The 18,626-nt window shown below is 49.0% G+C and overlaps 2 protein-coding genes across 2 annotated transcripts; one reads left to right on the top strand and one right to left on the bottom strand.

Annotated features, from left to right (window-relative positions):
- Positions 1 to 2,817: 2,817 nt before the first annotated feature.
- Positions 2,818 to 6,735, bottom strand: LOC140406146 (interferon-induced protein with tetratricopeptide repeats 5-like). The gene is made up of 2 exons (XM_072494287.1): positions 6,599 to 6,735; positions 2,818 to 4,507 (listed from the first exon to the last, which is right to left on the bottom strand). Exons 1-2 carry the CDS (start codon positions 6,601 to 6,603, stop codon positions 3,031 to 3,033), a joined length of 1,482 nt encoding a protein of 493 aa, XP_072350388.1. The 5' UTR covers positions 6,604 to 6,735; the 3' UTR covers positions 2,818 to 3,030.
- Positions 6,736 to 11,068: 4,333 nt separating this feature from the next.
- On the top strand, positions 11,069 to 17,465 carry LOC140406145 (interferon-induced protein with tetratricopeptide repeats 5-like). Its single transcript, XM_072494286.1, has 2 exons — positions 11,069 to 11,085; positions 15,604 to 17,465. Exons 1-2 carry the CDS (start codon positions 11,069 to 11,071, stop codon positions 17,078 to 17,080), a joined length of 1,494 nt encoding a protein of 497 aa, XP_072350387.1. The 3' UTR covers positions 17,081 to 17,465.
- The last annotated feature ends 1,161 nt before the right edge of the window (positions 17,466 to 18,626 follow it).

Here is an 18,626-nt window from a genome sequence, read left to right as displayed (position 1 = left end):
TATTACAGGGCTCCCTGTAGGGGATCCCCCCATTAGAGTGGTCCCTGGGGGGGTCTCCCATTACAGGGGTCCCGGGGTGTGTACCCCTATTACAAGGATCCTGGGGCGGTGGGTCGGGACACCCCCGTACTTGGGGTTGGAGGAGGGGCACCCAAGCAATCTCGGGGTGGGGTCTGCTGTGCAGTGGAGGTGGGGTCAGGGCTAATTTGTGGTGGTGGTGGTGTTGGGGTGTGTGGGCGGAGGAGGGGGGGGTGGTCACCGGCCACAGGGACTCGCTGTGAGGCTGTCCACTCAAGTTGACCAATAGCGGGATTCCCTGGAACACTGAATTGCATCCTGCATTAGGACAACAAGGGGATCGTATAACTGGTGCAATTCAGCTCCAGCGAGTGAACGGCGGTGGGACTCTCCGTTTCTGAGACTAAGTGTTGATGCCAGCACAGGATTTGTGGAGTTCTGCGATAGCAAAACTGTCACCAAATCTGGACTGATTCAGCTACTGTTAAGGGGCGAACCACCAGCACCACCTCGAACACAATCGGTTCCAATGAGAAACGGTGCAGGATTCACCGGGTCAGAGATTCACACTCGGGAGGCTGAAAAGTTGCAGCCGCATATCCACACTTCAATTCACAGACACACCATCCCAGCCAACAAGATGGCAGCGAGGAAAGTGGCACCCCGTTATCCGGGCGGCACGCTGGAGACCCTCCTGGATGCGGTGGAAGAGAGGCGGTTCACCCTGTACCCCGGCCCAGGAAGGAGGCTGCCAGCTGTCACCGTCCGCCATGCCTGGGCGCAGGTGGCAGACACGGTCAGCGCTGTGAGGAACAGCATCCGGACCGGCCAGCAGAGTCTAAAACACTGCACAACCTCCTCAGGACGGCAATGGTGAGTAGGCAACATGGTGCCCCTGGCAGTAACCCATGTTGCACACACCCATAACCTCCCCAGCCCACCATGCACACATACCGGCCGCCATGGCTGGGTGCCGTGGCTACTGAGGCCACCAGCTACCCAACAACTGGGCTGCATGTGTCAGACTGTCAAACACTGTCATCTTCTGTTTCCACCCCCCAGGAGAAGGCCGCCTATAACCGCCAGTAGCGGGAGAAAACTATAAGGGTACCATCGGATCTGCGGCACCTCACCATGGCAGAACAGAGGGCCCTGGATGGCGGCCTGGAGGAAAGGGAGGTCTCCAGGGTGGAGGTTGGCCATGGGCAAGGAAGTGAGACCCTGCTGAGTTGCGGTTCTCCATGCCATGTGTGTCAATGTCCCTCCCACCCCCCAACATCACCCCGCACTTGAGTGGGCCATGGATGGCGGCATTTGGCAGAGTGTGGGGTGCAGGGGTGGGTGCACCCGTATGGCCGGTGTCACTTTGTAGAATCAGGGGCCAAGGTGGGTGGTCAGTGGCACCCGCAGCAAGATAGCTACCTTGCAGGGAGCAGCAGAGGCAGTCCGTGACTGGACACCACCCCAGTCCCATGGGAAGGGTCCACACCGGCCACACCACCCATTCTCTGGTCACCCTCCCTCCTCCCGACCCAGTCGGGGTCACCCTCCCTCCATCCGACCCAGTCAGGGCCCCCGCCCTAGCCGGCCTGGCCAGTGTCCGCTCCAGCAGCCTACGGTCGGGCCTCCCTGTGTCCTACCTCCTCTCTGTCTCTCTCATCAGGCAGACCGACGGTGTCACGGTTTTTAAAAGCCCAAGTGAACCGCTCCATCGGGAATTTGGCCCATCGGAGGAAGAGAATCACGGAGGCCCCGGAGATACTGGGTTGGGCCTGCTAATCATATCTAAACCGTGTTTACGGTACGTGCGTTCCGGTCCACATTAACGCTGCTGTCAAGGTGATGGAGAATTGCAATTTGGAGTCAAATCGGTGCCTGCCGTGGATTTCGACATGGGATCCGATTCTCCGCCCAATCACGTTTCATGATTTCAGTGTCAGCCAACGGAGAAATCCGCCTGTAAACTCCCCAAGTGTTTTGCACTAAAGGAGTAAAGAGGCAGGGGCTTATATATTTAAATAATACTGGCTGCTGATGGAACATCATGTAATCTGTGGTGATATCAGTGGAGTGTTTGTGCAGGCTTTTGGAGTTAACCATTTTACCCTGTAGAAGCAACATCTCTTAATGAACCTGGCACTTTGAACCTTATTTTTCCTGCCTCTATTGTGTCTTCCTTTAGCCAGTAGTCTCCCTTTGCAGGTTGTGTACAAGTTACTCCGTGTTGCCAAGATGGAATGTGTTCACCAAATGGTGACAGAGCGTAAACATTACCGACTGTCAGAAATAACCCAGCAATGTTCTGTGGACCCAGGTTCAAATCCCACCACCGCAGATGGTGGAACTTGAATTGAATAAGAATCTGGAATTAAAAGTCTAGTGATGACAATGAAACCATTGTCGATTGTCGTAAACATCATTAATGTCCTTTCGGGAAGGAAATCTGCTGTCCATACCTGGTCTGGCCTACATGTGATTCCAAATCCACAGCAATGTGGTTGAAACTTAATTGCCCCCTCAAGGGGATTTAGGGATGGGTAATAAATGCTGGCCCAGCCTGCGACACCCATGAACGAAAAAGAAAAAAACAAAGTCAGCGTTCACACTGATCAACCACACAAATCAAATCTTAGCCATGCTTTAATTTATTGACAATTTCAACATTCCACTTCTGATTATACAACTGTTTAGAAAATCAACACTGCTGCCATTGTTTTTTATTCTCTTTAACCCCTTTTAACCTATTTTTATCCCTTTAGTCTTCCCTCCTTCTACTTCTTTCAGCAACAACACTTGGGAGACAGAAACAAATATGATTTATATAGTTCATCAGTGGGGTCAATGTTCCTGAATGAAATTCAGAGATTTGAATAATTACAATGAGATTATTTGAAAATTATACACACATGTGTCACATGAACCATTGAAAAAAACCTAAGCAGAATATAAGTGAAGTGGACACCAGGAGCTATCTAGGGATTAGAGAGTGTTCATTCATCTTTCGGCTCAGTGTTAGTTGGGAAAGTCATTGTTGACCGAGATGGAAAGGCGTAATTCACAAAGAGCACTTAGATATTCTTCATTGTCAGGTTCCAACTCCAAGGCTTTTTCAAAGCTTTCAATAGCCTCACGCTTCTCCCCATCCAGTTGGCGCATTAAGCCAAGAACACCATGGGCCTTGCTGTTTCTTGGATTCCTGCGAAGTTGTCTTTCTGATATTGACTCCAAGTTATCACGGCACTTTTTCCTTTCCTTTGAGTTATAATCGACTTTCATTCCTTCAAGGAAATGGATGATGGCGTTTGCTTCTGAGTTCTTCTCCTGCAGTTCAAATAATCCAACATTTAAACATATTTCCTGCTTATTTTCAGGACGTATGCCTTCCAATTTCAGGAGATTATTGTAAATCTCCTCGACATTTTCATATTCTTCATTTAATGTACAGATTCTGGCAAAATCCAGCTGTGCCCTAATAAATGTTAATGGGCGAGGTTCAAAAGCCTTTTTAAAATGATTCTTACACAGTTCAATCAGTTCAGCTCTCTGTTGAAAAGCAGGATCACCAGGTCTTTTGCTACGTGGATTTTTGATCAGTGACAATAGTTTCTTTCTGTAACACACACCTATTTGATGGTGTAAGATCGTAGAGTGTGGGGTCATTTCCAATGCTTTCTTCAACAGCTTCACAGCTTTTTCCACATCTCCTTTTAATCTGTAAAATTTTGCGCCATAACAATGCACATAGGGGAGATTAGGGGACTTCTGCAACCCTTTTTCAACTAATTCTATCGCTTCCTCACTTTGATTGGACTGTTGTAGTTTTAGAGCTAACAGCACCATGGCTTCACCGTGATCTGGATCAAGCTCCAGCACACGTCTAAACTGCTTCATTGATTGAGTGGGTTCACAATTCTCTAGGGTTCCAGAAAATGTTTCAAGACGAGACAGGGCAGTCGCATAGCCGAGATTCCAGTCTGTGTTATCTGGATCTTCCTCCAGAGCCTTTTTAAAACATTCCTTTGCATCTTCATAATATTGAGCTGCAGAAATCAGCAGTGACCAACCCTTCTCCCCGTATACTTCAGGTATCATTGCGGTGTACCGAGAGGCATCAGGAAATTGTTGACAGATCCTCTCCAGTTTGTCGAGGTAGGACTGAGCCTCTGTCAGTTGTCCCATGTGATAATATACCCAGGCATAGTTTCCATAGGTGATGATGATTCTTTCATCAAATTCATCTTCCTGATTCTCCCTCAGAATCTTTTCAGCTTGCTTTAAGTTTTGAATCGCCTCCTCACAGTTTCCTTGCAGACAGTTTACAAAAGCGAGGTGGTTGTAAGACCTGCCTTTATATGTCACACCGGTCTGAATTGAATCTTCCAATCTTTGCTTCATATCATCAAAGTCAATGATATCTCTCTGTGGAGCCCACATGAAGTGGCATTGAAGCTGATCAAGCTCCACTTTCAACAAATCTTTCTGTGTGTTACTGTAAGAGAAACAAAATCATCAAAATCCATCTTCGATTAACTGAACCATTTTCCAGGCCCTCCATCCAGTTTTATTAAATAGGAGCTGTTCCTGACTCTGGGACTCAATGCCCTGATAATTCTGGTCAGACAAAGGTTATTTCAGAAAAACCTCCCAGGAAAATAAAGGGATTTATTTCATAACCTTGTCTGTGCTTACACTTGTCTCCTTTCTGCTGGTTGATGTACCATCTGGTGGACATTTAATCTACTCACAAAATGTACAGTAAATCTCAATCACCTCCATGCTCAATGGGATGAAGAGGAGCTCTGGTTGAAGTACTCAATCTCCTATTGGTTTTGCCCAGTACATTTCCTTCTCATTCTGCTCTGTAGGCCCCTCCTCAGCGAGACTACCTGTAGTCCCAGCATTGGCTCCACTCAAACCAGAGATTGCTGAGTCTACAGAGCTGCAGGCCGGCCGACGGACTGGCCGTTCTCTCAGGTGGGACCTCCTCCCAAGTCTCACCTTAATGCTGTTCCTAGTGCTAAATTTATGCAGAGAAGCAACAAATATCTGGGGTGACCTTTGAACTGAGGTGTGGGAGCAGAGTGGTCCTGTCCCTTCATGATCTCGTACCTTTCTATCTTCTTGAGCCCTATAATTATCTGAGAGCTCTGCATTCATCTCACTCTGACCTTGTCCATCCGCCATTTCACCCCAAGACTTTAACCCAGTGAAACCCTAAATCCCTGAATGCCCACATTAACAATTACCCCCACATATAAACTACCAAAGATTTTTGTCAACCCTCCAAGTACTTCCTTCTTTTCCTTTGAATTCATTAATCACTGGTCACATTCATGTAAAATGCCTTTGGCCTATTTATTACATTATTGGTGCTATATAAATGCAAGTTGGTATCATGGAATCTGAGTTGCACATATACCCACAAAACAACAGTGAATTCACTTCAAAATAATTCACTGATTGTGAAACACTTTGGGACATTCCTTGGCGTGTAGTAAGATGTCACATCAATACTCTTCCTGTTCAATTCACAGAGACTCACTTCATCCCCCTGGGACATCCCAACTCATTCTCTACTCCAGCTGCCTCTTGTTCATGTTATCCCTTCCCCCCTCAATCCTCGCTGTCATTCTTAACCCCTCACCGGGTTCATGGCGGGTTTCTGCTTTCAGTTCAAACTACTACACCTGTCTCCCCCCCCCCCCCCACCCTACCACGACCCTCCCTCACACTCAGTCTCTAACTTCAGAAACTACTTTTCCTTCTCCCCACTTTAATCTGGCACTCCTCTGCTACATTCCATATTACATTCACTCCTGTCCATCCCAGGTCAGGCTGTGCTCTCCCTGTGATTTCTCGTTCTGGTTGTTTTAGTTTATTCTGTACAAACGTAAATGCTGAAAATCAGCATTTTACATTAATAAACCCCTCCGAGGTTACGATGGAACACAGAGTAAAACTTTCTCTCTTCAAAGCTGCAAATGACCTGGGGCATTGCAGAATACAAATAGAAAATTCACATGTCACTTTGAAACTTCATTAAATTATTATTTGAATTAATACCTAATATGAACCATAACCAGATCATTTTGCCTCATGTCACCTGCCCCATCGCCAGTCTTGCTGCAGCTGGGTACTCTCTAATTCCTCAGGATAAGGAATCAGCATTTCCTGCGATACTGAAACCACCCACAGGAAGACCTGGGTAATGTCCAGACTAGAGCTGATAAGTGGCAGTAACGAGACACATCATTCTGACTGGAAACTGTACTGCTGTTCCTTCACTGTTTTCAAGCCAAAACTCTGTACTCCCTTCCTAACAGCACTGTGGGTGTCCCTACATGAGACAGACTGCTCAGTTCACAGGGCTCACCGCCAACTTCTCAAGGGCAATTCAAGATGGGGAATCAATGCTGGCCCAGCCAGCAATGCTCATACCCCCAGAACAAAGAGGAAACAAATCCCAGTCCTCTGTGTTTGAACTGCTTTGTAATGTCTGCTATTTTATTCCTGAAAACAGCTCCTTGTTCAACAGTCTACAGGTACATTTCAGGACTACTGTAATTCCAGGGGACCTTACCACATAATGCTGATCGGATGAAAAATGTGTCGAGTTCCTTTCTCAGTTTTAATTCAGCTTCTATAAAGCGATTGAGGAGAGTATTTGTTGTTTGTTTCCAGCTCAGTTTTGCTTTCCTGCAGTGAATTGCTTCAAATAATTTCCGCAATGAGAATTGAAACTGAAACTAAAAAACGTAGCTGTGAAGCAAACTGTCTGAGCAGGAAGGAATGCTGCCAATACAATCACACTGTGCTTTACCACAGAAAGTCAGGTTTGTATAGAAAAGAGTCACTCGGCCCTGAAGAGAATTCCTGTATCTCCTGCATTACACGTACCTGACATTTCACCGTACCCCCCTGGATTACACACCCCTGACATGTGACCGTATCCCCTGGATTACACGCCCCTGACATGTGACCATATAAACCTGGATTACACATCCCTGACATTTGTCCGCATCCCCTGGATTACATGTCCCTGACATGTGTCCATATCCCTTGGATTACATGTCCCAAACATGTGACCATATAGCCATGGATTACATGGGCGGGATTTTCCATCCGCGTTGGCCCGGTAACCAGAGAATCTAGCCCAAGGTCAATGGTTCTTTGTTCTACGGGGCTTGCACGTGCCATCCTTGTGGCAGGCGGGGTGGGAGAATCCAGCCCCATGTCCCTGACATATGTCCGTATTTCCAGGATTACACGTCCCTGACATGTGACTGTATCCCCTGGATTGCACGTCAATGACATGTGACCACATCCGCTGGATTACACGTCCCTGACATGCGACCGTATGCTCTGGGAGCAGGGGCCTGGGAAGTTGGCACCCAGGGACCAGAGATGGAGGCAGCCAGCTGTTTACCTCGGTCCATGGCCCTCGATGCCCCTGGCTACCATCCTCTGGAATCTCTGGGGCCAGAGGACCCCAGCTCACTTGTCGACGGCACATACCGCCCTGTCCTGTGTGCTGACCCTGAGGCGAGGCCTCATCAGGTGGGACTCGGGGGAGCTGGTGGCGACCGTCACCACTCCATGGGACAGGTCCGGGTTGGCACTCAGTGCCCCCTCCGCCAGGTCGGTGCCACAGGGCCCTGGGGTTCACCTTGGGATGGATGGGCAGCTAATTCATGCCCCGGCTGCCCCTGCTTCATCTGGCTCTGCCAGCCCTGGCGCTTCCCCATGGTTCACGCCATCATGTCAATGCCCTCGGCACTGGGACATGGTCTGCAGAGCATCGGCAATGCCCACCTGCAACTGGGACAAGCTCCACAGCGCCTCGGCCATTCCCATTTGAAAGTGGGACAAGTCCCGCAGAACCTCATCAAGGTCAGCCTGGTACTGGGTCTCATCCCCCAGTGAGGCAGACATACTGCCGAGACCCTCAGCCATGGCAGTCATCGACTGCGCAACGCCTTGGACACCTTCACTCATGGTGCCAACGTCGTGCACCAGACTCTCCACTGTGGTCACCACCCTAACAGTGTTGGCCTCGGTGCCACTCATTGCCGGCGCTATTTCCGTCGCCCGTAGCCTCTGGGTCTCCTCCAAGCAGCTATGGATCTGCTTGAGTGACGCTGACACCTCCCTCTGAATGTCCCGGCCGCTCCCTATCATCTCCATCAGCTCCGGGTAACCCACTTCCAGAGCTCAGCATTAGGCTGGGACCCAGCTGAGTCCTGGGATCCAACAGCTGTCTCGCCTGGCGGTTCCTGCCTCCACCTGATGTACATCAGCAGCTGTGTGGTGCTCACCAGATGTGCCCCAGAAGCCTAACCACTAACATTTCCCACCGAGGTGTGTGTATCTGCACTGGCCAAGGGTGGGGATGACAGCTGTGCCCGGCTTTACCAGTTGCATTTTCGAAGCTCTCCTCTGAGGTGTTCTCGGCTGCTGAACCTGCGGAAGAATGGACATGTTGTCAGCGGGAGGGATGGATCGGTCAGTAAGGAAATCACTACTCACATTTGACAGGTCCTCCGGGTGGAGCCTGGTGGTTCCTCACCTCTGCTTCATTCCCCAACCTCCGCGTTGGTGACTGTCCTGTCCACGGCCACACCAGTCACCTCCAGGGCACCTCGAAAAGGAGGTGAGGATTCTCAAGCCCGGCAGCCCACCGCTAGTCTGGGCCCTCTCCCACTGATTAAGGGAGAGCTTTTCCTGAGGGGACACAAAGAAGGGCATCGTTAGCCACATGTGTGATTCACAGTTCTGGGGGGAGATGTGAAGGGAGTGCTGGGATGGAGCAAGGATTGAAGGAGGAGGGGGATTGAGGGGGGGTTGTGGGTCGCCTGGGGTGATGCTCCCTTGAGGGTGGGACATTGATATATACTCACTCGTGTTACCCGGTGTAGGTCGTTGACCTTCTCCCGACACTGGAGGCCAGTCCTCCTGGTCACACTGCCCGAGCTGACTTCTGCCGCCATCTCGCCCCAGGCAGCACTGGCTGCCTTGCAGCTCACCCTCTGGGACCCTCGGGGGAACAGGACATTCCACCCGGCCCTCACCATGTCCAAGAGCCTCCCGAAGGTCAGCATTCCCGAATCCTGGGGCTGGTCTCCTCAGCACCATTGTTGCGAGCTGGCTTGGGTTGGCTGAGCAAGTGCACCTTAAGTGCTGCTCGACCCTGTTCGCAGGTGGCTGGCTGAGTGCAGTCCTGGGAAATTGGCTGGCGAGCCTGCATTCGTGGCAAGAAGCCCGCGAGGCCTAGTTAAGTGGATCAATTAACGTTGAATAGCGTTGCCGGCCTCGCCATGCCGAGCGCCGGCAAACCCGCAACAATTCCCGCTCGCGACAACACTTGGAAATTCTTCCAGAGAATCACTGCCAAAGTGTCTGAGCAGGAAGGACTGCTGCCAATACCGTCACATTGGGCGTGATTGTCCTTCCAGCGACGCCGTAATCATGCAACATTATTGGGGCGGAAATTGCGTGTGAGGTGAATAATATGACTGGTGGCAGGTGCCCAACAGAATGCCATGCTCCGATGCCTTGACAACGTCAGAAATGCGTTCGACTCCGCAAGCACAGTAAACGCCGTTGGCATATCATTACTGGGACCGAGCCGGTATTCTCTGGGGCTTCTGCAATGTGCTGCTCTCACCGGGGGAGTTACTGATGGCGAGTTTCACTTATGGTTTTAAAATTCAGTACACAGACGCCGTGGCTGCTGAGGGAGAGAGAGGACATAGACCATTCAGAGGCATGACCATGGGCTGCCTATCCTGCTACTAGCAGGGGGTGGGGTGCATTAGCCAGGGCCGAGGGAGCAGGAATACCTCTCAGGATCTGACCAGGGGAATATTGGGTCTCCCTTGCTCTGTTTTAACCCTTGTCAATTGCACGGCTGTCCTCCTGCATGTGGCTGATGATGCCCTCTCTGTGTCTCCTCAGGAAAAGCTGTCCCACAATCGGCGGGTACACTGGGTGCAGGTGACAGGTGTGAGCGAGCACTCAGCAGACAGGAAGGGGTCAGATTATGGCATTGACTGAGGAGCACTGGCACTCAGCTTTCTGTGGGGTCCTTGACAGTGATCCGCACAGTACCAGCACCCTTGAATGATGTTACGCACAACCTGGGAGGTGACCTTTTGGGGTGGTGGGTGGTTAAGGTATTGGTGATGGACCAGACCACGTCCTATGTGAAGCGGACGAGTACAAGGGCTTCCCTGGCCCTCTGGGCTTGCCGGACACTCACCATTGCAGCCCATCCTGTCGCCTCCGGCAGGTCCTCCGACTCCTCCCTGGGCTCGTCCTCCAACCCCTGCTGGTCCGGTGCCGCTTAATCATCCTCGTCCTCCTCGGAGGTGGCCAAATGCTCTTCATCAACAGCCTCCATCTCGTCTCTCCGCTGCTGTGCGAGGTTGTGGAGGACCACCACAAAGTGGGCGACCCTCCGGGTGGTGTACTGGACTGCATCACCACAGCGGTCGAGGCATGAGCTCCGCCATCTTGAGGAGTCTGATGTACCGCTCAATCATAGCCTGGGTGTGCCGGGGTGTGTTCTGTGAGGATGGTGATGGGGTTGAGTCCTGTCATGTAGGCGAAGTATTGTACTGCCCAAAAAACTGCGAGCAGGTGCCTTTTACAGGCAGAAAATCCTTGCTCCACATGGTCTAACACACATGAGGCGTATGCTATGGGGCGTAATTGGTCATGGCGTTCCTGGAGGAGCACAGCTGAAAGGGAGTCGGTCGGTGCTTGCAACTTCGATTGCATATGGGGAAAGTGGATCTCGGACCTGTAGTGCGGGGGCTGTGCTGAGTGCTCTTTTTAAAGCGTCCACGGCATCTGTATGCTGTGGAAGCCATTCCCAAGGTGCCTGCTTCTTGAGAAGGTCAGATTGGGGCGCTGCTTTAGTGGCAAAACCATCAATATGGTTTCGGCAGAAGCCAACCAGTCCTAAAAATGACCGGAGGGCTGAGACATTGTGGGGGATGGGCAATTTGACGATCGAGTCAATTCTCTTTTGCTTGATCTCGCGTTTAACATGAGTGATCACTGTTCGTAAGTAAATCACTCTTTCTTTCAAAATCTGGGGCCTTCTTGGGGTTGACTTTACAACCAATTTATTTTAGGAGTGCTAGAGGTTCGGCGAGAAGTGAAATGTGCTCTCCCTTTGTGCCTATTTGTAATAACAAGTCGTCTACAGACTGGACCAGACAATCGGGGCGGGAACATTTTGCTAAACCATTTGCCAGCTGTCAGTGGAAAATGGAGGGGGAGTTGTGGAAGCCTTGTGGGAGGCATGTCCACGTGTACTGTTGCCCTTGGAATGTAAAGACAAATTTGTACTGGCACGCTTTAGCCAATGGAATGGACCAAAAGCCATTACTAATGTCCAAAACCGAATTTTTTTTTGACTGGAGTCCCTGTTTGAGCATGGTCTCGGGACTCGTGGCTATGGTGGGGGCTGCTGCTGAGGTTACTTTGTTCAATTCCCGGTAATCAATGGTCAGTCGCCATGATCCATCCGGTTTTGTGACGGGCCAAATTGGTGCGTTGTTTGTGGAGGCTACTGATCTGAGTACACCTCGATCCAACAAACTCTCTATTACTTTGGAGATTTCTCCCTCTGCTTCCTGGGGAAATCCGTACTGCTTCTGGGGTTTAAGGTCGGGACCTGTAATGTTCACAAAGCCAGCCAAATTGCCACAGTCATGCTGCTTTATGTTCCTGCAGGACTGCTCTAACCTGTTTGTCTGCACTCATGGCTCGAGGGTCGAACCAGAAGTCTCCTACTGAGCTAATCCTACTGTGAGCGTGGTGGGGGCTCGTGCTGCCTTTGCCATTTTCCAAACACACTTGTTAACTGGGTCAAAAGAAAGGTTACGGGAGCTCATGAAATCGATCCCAAGGATATGTTCTGCTGTCTGGGGCAGATCAACCAAAACTACGGGGTGCTTTGTCGTGTTGTTCCCTATTTGTATTGCGACAGGGGCTGCGATGTGTCCCTATTGTAAATGGCCTGTAAAACCGCTGAGTGTGATGGTGTCTGTTGTGGGCCACGTGTCTCACTGAAACATCATGGAGGAATTGAGTGTGGTGCGGGACCCTCCTGTGTCCCAAAGGAATTCTACGGGTTGTCCCCAGACTTTGCCTGCCACTACCGGTCTACCGGACTTGTCACAAAGGGTGTCGCAGACCCAAGTTGTGCAGCCCGAACACCGTCAGTCGGTGCCGTTCATGTCTGCATTCTCTGAACGGGCGCTAACGCTATGGATCAGCTTTGCCCTATTCCTGTTTAGGGTGCCTGTCTGTTGGCTTCTCCGCTGCTTTTTGGGCGCGTTGCACTCTCGTGCAAAGTGTCCTAGCTGTCCACAGTTGTAACATTCCTGAGGTTTGGGCTGGGGTTGGCTGTTCCTGCCCTCATTTACCCATGCGGGGTTCTGGTGTGCTTTTACTGGGTTAATCTCTGCCTGCCCTTCATCGGGTGTTATAAATGGGGTTTTGCCTGCAATTGATTGTTCCCACGCGCGGGACAATCTCTTCAAAACCCATTTTTTATTGTGGGCCTCACCTGAGGTGTCATAATTTGCGCAAGCTTTTCGTCCTGCGTCTGTGGAGTGGGAGACTAGAATTTGGGTCCATTTGGCCATATTATCTGGGGACAAATGGGCGCGGGCTAACTCTCCGAAAACTGCGGTGCAGTGTATCCACAAGCATCTAGCAAACGCTGTGGGGTGCTCTGTCTTCTATTACCTACACTTATTTAGGCCTTCTACAGGGACTACTCTGTTAAAACCGATTACACCAAGGATCGCTGTATGCATCTCTTGGAGTGCGCCTCCTCCTACATTCTGGGGGTCGGGAAGGGCTGCCATGACTGAAGAGTCGAGGCTTAAAACTGTGAGCTTCACTTGCTCCTTTTCGTCCAGGCCGTACATGGTAGCCTGCTGTTTGACTTTCGCGAAAAATTGCTGGGGGTCTGAAGTCGGAAGGAACGGTGTAATTTTTCCAATCGCGTCCCGTAATTGGGTCATGGTTAATGGGGTTGTGTAAAGGAAATCTGCTTCTCCTTCTCCTGCGGCCCTGCGGTGTGTGGTTACAGGGTTCATGGGGGGGTGTTCTGCCTGTTCAGTTGGGGGTTGGGGCGCTTTCCTTTTCTGGAGTTTTTACTGCGTACATGTCCCATGTACATATCTATGGGCAGTCTCATTTAATTCCTGCCAGTCGGGGCCGTTTTCCTGATCTAATTCGGGGCCGAATGTACTTTGAAATCCATTTTGAACAGAATTGCAATTCTGCAGTTTGCTTCCGGCACTTTGCGTGGTCTACAGAGCTCTGCCTTTGTTCCGTCGTGGAAGTATGAAGTGCTTGTAGGGCTGCTTTCAGATCGTTGCACTGTTTCTGCAATTTCTCCACTTGCTGTTCTGTCTCTTGTCTTACCAAGACCGCATGTTGCGTGTCCTGGTAGGCCTTATCATATTGCGTCTGAAAACTGTTCAAATGCGCGAGACAAGACTGATGTGCCCACTTGGCATCATCCACCTCTCTGTCCCTTGTGCTAACTGCTCTTTTAAATCTCTATTCTCCTTCTCTACCTCACTCACATCTACCTCACTAGTTCTGTCTGTCTCCTCTATCTCTCTACGGAGCGTCCTAACGACCTCCTCTGTGCCTCGCAATTGTGCCAAACAGGACACGATTGCCATCGGCTTGCGAGCATTCCCTAAGCTCTTCTTGTGGATCTCTGACAGTTTCTCCCTCCAAGTATGTCCTATACTTCCGGTTCCTGTTTCCTCATTATCGCAGAATTCACTACAAAAGGGCCATCCTTTCCCTTTGAGATATTTCCTGATCTCATCTTCCCAAACGGGACACTGTCCTACTCTACTGGTCGCTGCGACCTCGAATTCCTGGAGGTTCAAAAGCCATTCGATTGCCTTCATTGCCATTCTCTCTATCTCGGTTCTCTACTGAATCTGGAACAAGGGGTGATAAAGTGGTGATGTAAACACGGGTACGGCTTACGCTACTTTCCGGCCTACAAAACTCCCGCCAGTTTTACGCAACAAAATCTCTCAGGTTTACCTTATATCCCTGTTAGTACGCATACATTAACACACTTCTGAATCTCAGAGGCTAAATCAGTACTGTCCTTACGCTTGTGGTTTTTCTGTTTCCAATTGGATTCTCAATTCAAATTTGGGTTCTCTCGGAGTGGTTAGGCCACTTCTAAGTCGAGTCCCTCCGGAGTTGCCAGTAAATGTTGCTGATTGGCTGTTTGACTTTTAATTTGGCTCTGTTTAATTACGTTTGCTCAAGAGTCGCCAGGTATCTTTCGACACCGCCACAAGGTTCAGAACCGAATACTGATCAAAGACTCGATACACCAGTTAGGAAGTTCAAAAGCAATGCTCATTTATTTACACACAGTCAAATCTACTCATGCATAAACTCTACAAACTAAACTACCACTATTACTAAAGCCTATACTTAGCTTTGGGTGCCCACTCAGTCAGAGGAACAATGGCCGTTGCTCGGTTCTGAGGCTGGTGCATTGAGCTGTTTACAGTATAGCAACTAGGAGCGTCTATCTCGTAGCTTGCGTTGGCTTGGAACTTACTTGGTCTGGTGTAGCTGCTAGGCTGGTCTCTCTCTTCGCTGAGAGCCAAAGCCAAAGAAGAAAGATTCTCCCTTGGGGCATACCTTTTATACTAAAAAGGGCTTTGCGCGCTTTTGGGCGGGCCTTGAACTTGGCCTCAATTAATTGGGCCTTTCCCAATCATTCGTATCGATCTTCCTCCAATAGAGGGGTGGTTCCCTGATTGCTGGGCGTGTCCTAGGTGACTGTTGGTCTGCTTTGTTTTAGTCTCTTCTGGCGCCTGGGTATCTGCCTTAACATTGTGTATCTAAATGTATCTAAATGGCTCATTCGTATGTAGATTGCTTAGCAGTTTCTGTCCTGTCTGAGAGCTTAAGGTTCTAATCAAAAGACAGACCTTGCACCTGCTCGTTTCTTAGTATTGTCCAATTTTCCCTGCATTCTTTGCAAGTGTCCATTTTGTAATCGAGACATGGCCATCCCTGATGGCTACAGTCCCACCTGAGAGAGCAGCCAGTCCATCGGCAGGCCAACAGCTCTGTAGACTCAGCAGTGTCAGGTTTCTGTGGAGCCAATGCTGGGTCTTGGTGAGGAGGGGCCTACAGAGCAGAATACGAAGGAGGTGTACTTGGCAAAACCAATAGGAGATTGAGTACTTTAGCTCCAGCTTCCTTTCATCCCATTGCACATTGAGGTGGTTAAAATTTACTGTACATTTTGTGAGAGGTTTAACCTTCACCAGATAATACATCAATCAGCAGAAAAAAAGCAAGTTTCAGAACAGACAAGGTTATGAAGTAAATCCCTTTATTTTGCTGGGAGGTTTTTCTGAGATAATCATTGTGTGACCAGAGATTTCAGGGTCATTGTGTCTCAGAGTCAGGAACATCTCTTAGATAATAAAACTGGATGGAGGGGCTTGAAAATGGTTCAGTTAATCCGAGATGGACTTTGATGATTTTTTTTCTCTCTTGCAGTGACGAAGAGAAGGATTTGTTGAAAGTGAAGCTTGAACAGCTTCAATGTCACTTCACATGGGGGCCACAGAAAGACAACATTGACTTGGATGACATGAAGCAAAGATTGGAAGATTCAATTCAGACGAATGTGAAATATCAAGGCAGGTTTTACAACCAACTCGCTTTTGTAAACTGTTTGCAAGGAAACTGTGAGGAGGCGATTCAAAACTTAAAGGAAGCTGAAAAGAATCTGAGGGAGAATCATGAAGAAGAATTTAATAAAAGAATCATCATCACCTATGGAAACTATGCCTGGGTATCTTATCACATGGGACAACTGACAGAGGCTCAGTCCTACCTCGACAAACTGGAGAAGATCTATAAACAATTTCCTGAAGCCACTCAGTACACAGCAATGATACCTGAAGTATACGGGGAGAAGGGTTGGTCCCTGTTGAAATCTGCTGCTAAATATTATGAAGAAGCAAAGGAATGTTTCAAAAAGGCTTTGGAGGAAGATCCGGATAATGTTGAATGGAATGTTGGCTATGCGATTGTTCTGTCTCGTCTGGAAACATTTTCTGGAACCCCAGAGAATTGTGAACCCACTCAATCAATGAAGCAGTTTAGACGTGTGCTGGAGCTTGATCCAGATCATGGTGAAGCCATGGTGCTGTTAGCTCTAAGACTACACAAATTCAATCAAAGTGAGGATGCAATGGAATTAGTTGAAAAAGCGTTGCAGAAGTCCCCTGATCTCCCACATGTGCTTCGCTATGCAGCAAAATTTTACAGATTAAAAGGAGATGTGGAAAAAGCGGTGGAGCTGTTGAAGAAAGGATTGGAAATTACCCCACACTCTACGATCTTACACCATCAAATAGGTGTGTGTTACAGAAAGAAACTATTGTCACTGATCAAAAATCCACGTAGCAAAAGACCTGGTGACCCTGCTTTTCAACAGAGAGCTGAACTGATTGAACTGTGTAAGAACCATTTTAAAAAGGCTTTTGAACCTCGCCCATTAACATTTGTCAGGGCACAGCTGGATTTTGCCAGAATCTGTACATTAAATGAAGAATATGAAAATGTCGAGAAGATTTACAATAATCTCCTGAAATTGGAAGGTATACGTCCTGAAAATAAGCAGGAAATATGTTTAGATGTTGGATTATTTGAACTGCGTGATAAGAAATCGGAATCAAACGCCATCATACATTTTCTTGAAGGAATGAAAGTCAATTCTAACTCAACGGAAGGAAAAAGGTGCCGTGATAACTTGGAGTCAATATCAGAAAGACAACTTCGCAGGAATCCAAGAAACAGCAAGGCCCATGGTGTTCTTGGCGTAATGCACCAACTGGATGGGGAGAAGCGTGAGGCTGTTGAAAGCTTTGAAAAAGCCTTGGAGTTGGAACCTGACAATGAAGAATATCTAAGTGCTCTTTGTGAATTACGCCTTTCCATCTCGGACAACAATGACTTTCCCAACTAACACTGAACCGAAAGATGAATTAACACTCTCTAATCCCTAGATAGCTCCTGGTGTCCACTTCACTTATATTCTGCTTTGGTTTATCTAATGGTGCATGTTACATGTGTGAACAATTTTCAAATAATCTCATTATAATTATTCTAAATCTCTGTGCTTCATTCAGGAACATTGACCCCACTGGTGAACTAAACAAATAATATTTATTCTGTTCTCCCAAGAGTTGTTTTTCTGTGTGGAAAGGTGGAGAGGGAGGGAAGACGAAAGGATATACAAATAGGTAAAAATAGGCTAAAAAGAATAAAAAACAGCAGCAGGTATTGATTTTCGAAACAGAGATTTCAATTGTATAATCAGAAGTTGAATGTTGAAATAGCCAATAAAATGAAAGCATGGCTAAGATTTGATTTGTGTGGTTCATCTATGTGAATGCGACAGTTTAGTTAGTACAGAACACGGTGGGGATAAAATCTTCTGGATAATTTCTGACAGTCAGTAATGTTTACGCTCTGTCACCATTTGGTGAACACATTTTATCTTGGCAACACAGAGTAACTTGTACACAACCTGCAAACGGAGACTGCTGGCTAAAGGAAGACATAATCGAGGCAAGAAAAATGAATGAATATAAAATGCGATTAAAATTTATTCCTGTTATATTTTTGTTGTTCGCCGCAAAGAGGAAAAGAAGTAGAGGTGCCACACTCTACGCTTGTAATACGCAATGCTGGGCTTACTAAGAGATGATGCTTCTGCAGTGTAACATGGTTAACTCCAATCGCCTGCACAAACACACTGCTGACATCACTACAGATCACTTGATGTTCCACAAGCAGGCAGTGTTATTTGAATAGGTAACCCCCTCCCTCTTTACTCCTTTAGTGCAAACAACTTTTCTTTTACACACTTCAACAACAGACCCAACTAAATATTACATTGCACCAATATGATACCTATACGTATATACATTAATAAGACAGTCTCTTGGGAGGATGCCAGTCTCTTTTAGGTAATATTTGATTTCTGGAATCTGGGGCGAGATTCTCCGACACCCCGCTGGGCCGGAGAATCGCCGGGGCCGTCGTGAATCCCACCCCGACGCCAGCTGCCGGATTCTCCGGTGCCGTTTTTTTGGCGGGGGCGGGAATGACGCTGCGCCAATCAGGGGCCGTTGGCAGCGGCCCCCCCCGGCGATTCTCCGCCCCGCGATGGGCTGAGGGGCCGCCTGTTCTTGGCCAGTCCCGCCGCCGTAAATTAGACCAGCTCCTTACTGGTGGGACCTGGCTCTGCGGGCGGCCTCCGGAGTCCTCGGGGGGCGCGGGAGAATCTAGCCCCGGGGTGGTCCCCACAGTGGTCTGGCCCGCGATCGGGGCCCACCGATCCGCGGGCGGGCCTGTGCCGTGGGGGCACTCTTTCCCATCTCGCCGGCCGGTGTGACGTTCCGCCATGGCCGGCACAGAAAAGAACCCCCCTGCGCATGCGCTGGGATGACGCCAGTACACCCTGGTGCTCCCGCGCATGCGCCAACTCGCGCCGGCCAGCAGAGGCC

Source organism: Scyliorhinus torazame, unplaced genomic scaffold (genome assembly GCF_047496885.1).
Source record: "Scyliorhinus torazame isolate Kashiwa2021f unplaced genomic scaffold, sScyTor2.1 scaffold_318, whole genome shotgun sequence".
Taxonomy (NCBI): domain Eukaryota; kingdom Metazoa; phylum Chordata; class Chondrichthyes; order Carcharhiniformes; family Scyliorhinidae; genus Scyliorhinus; species Scyliorhinus torazame.
Note: the sequence above shows the minus strand (reverse complement) of the source record. Positions and strands in the feature narration are given on the sequence as shown.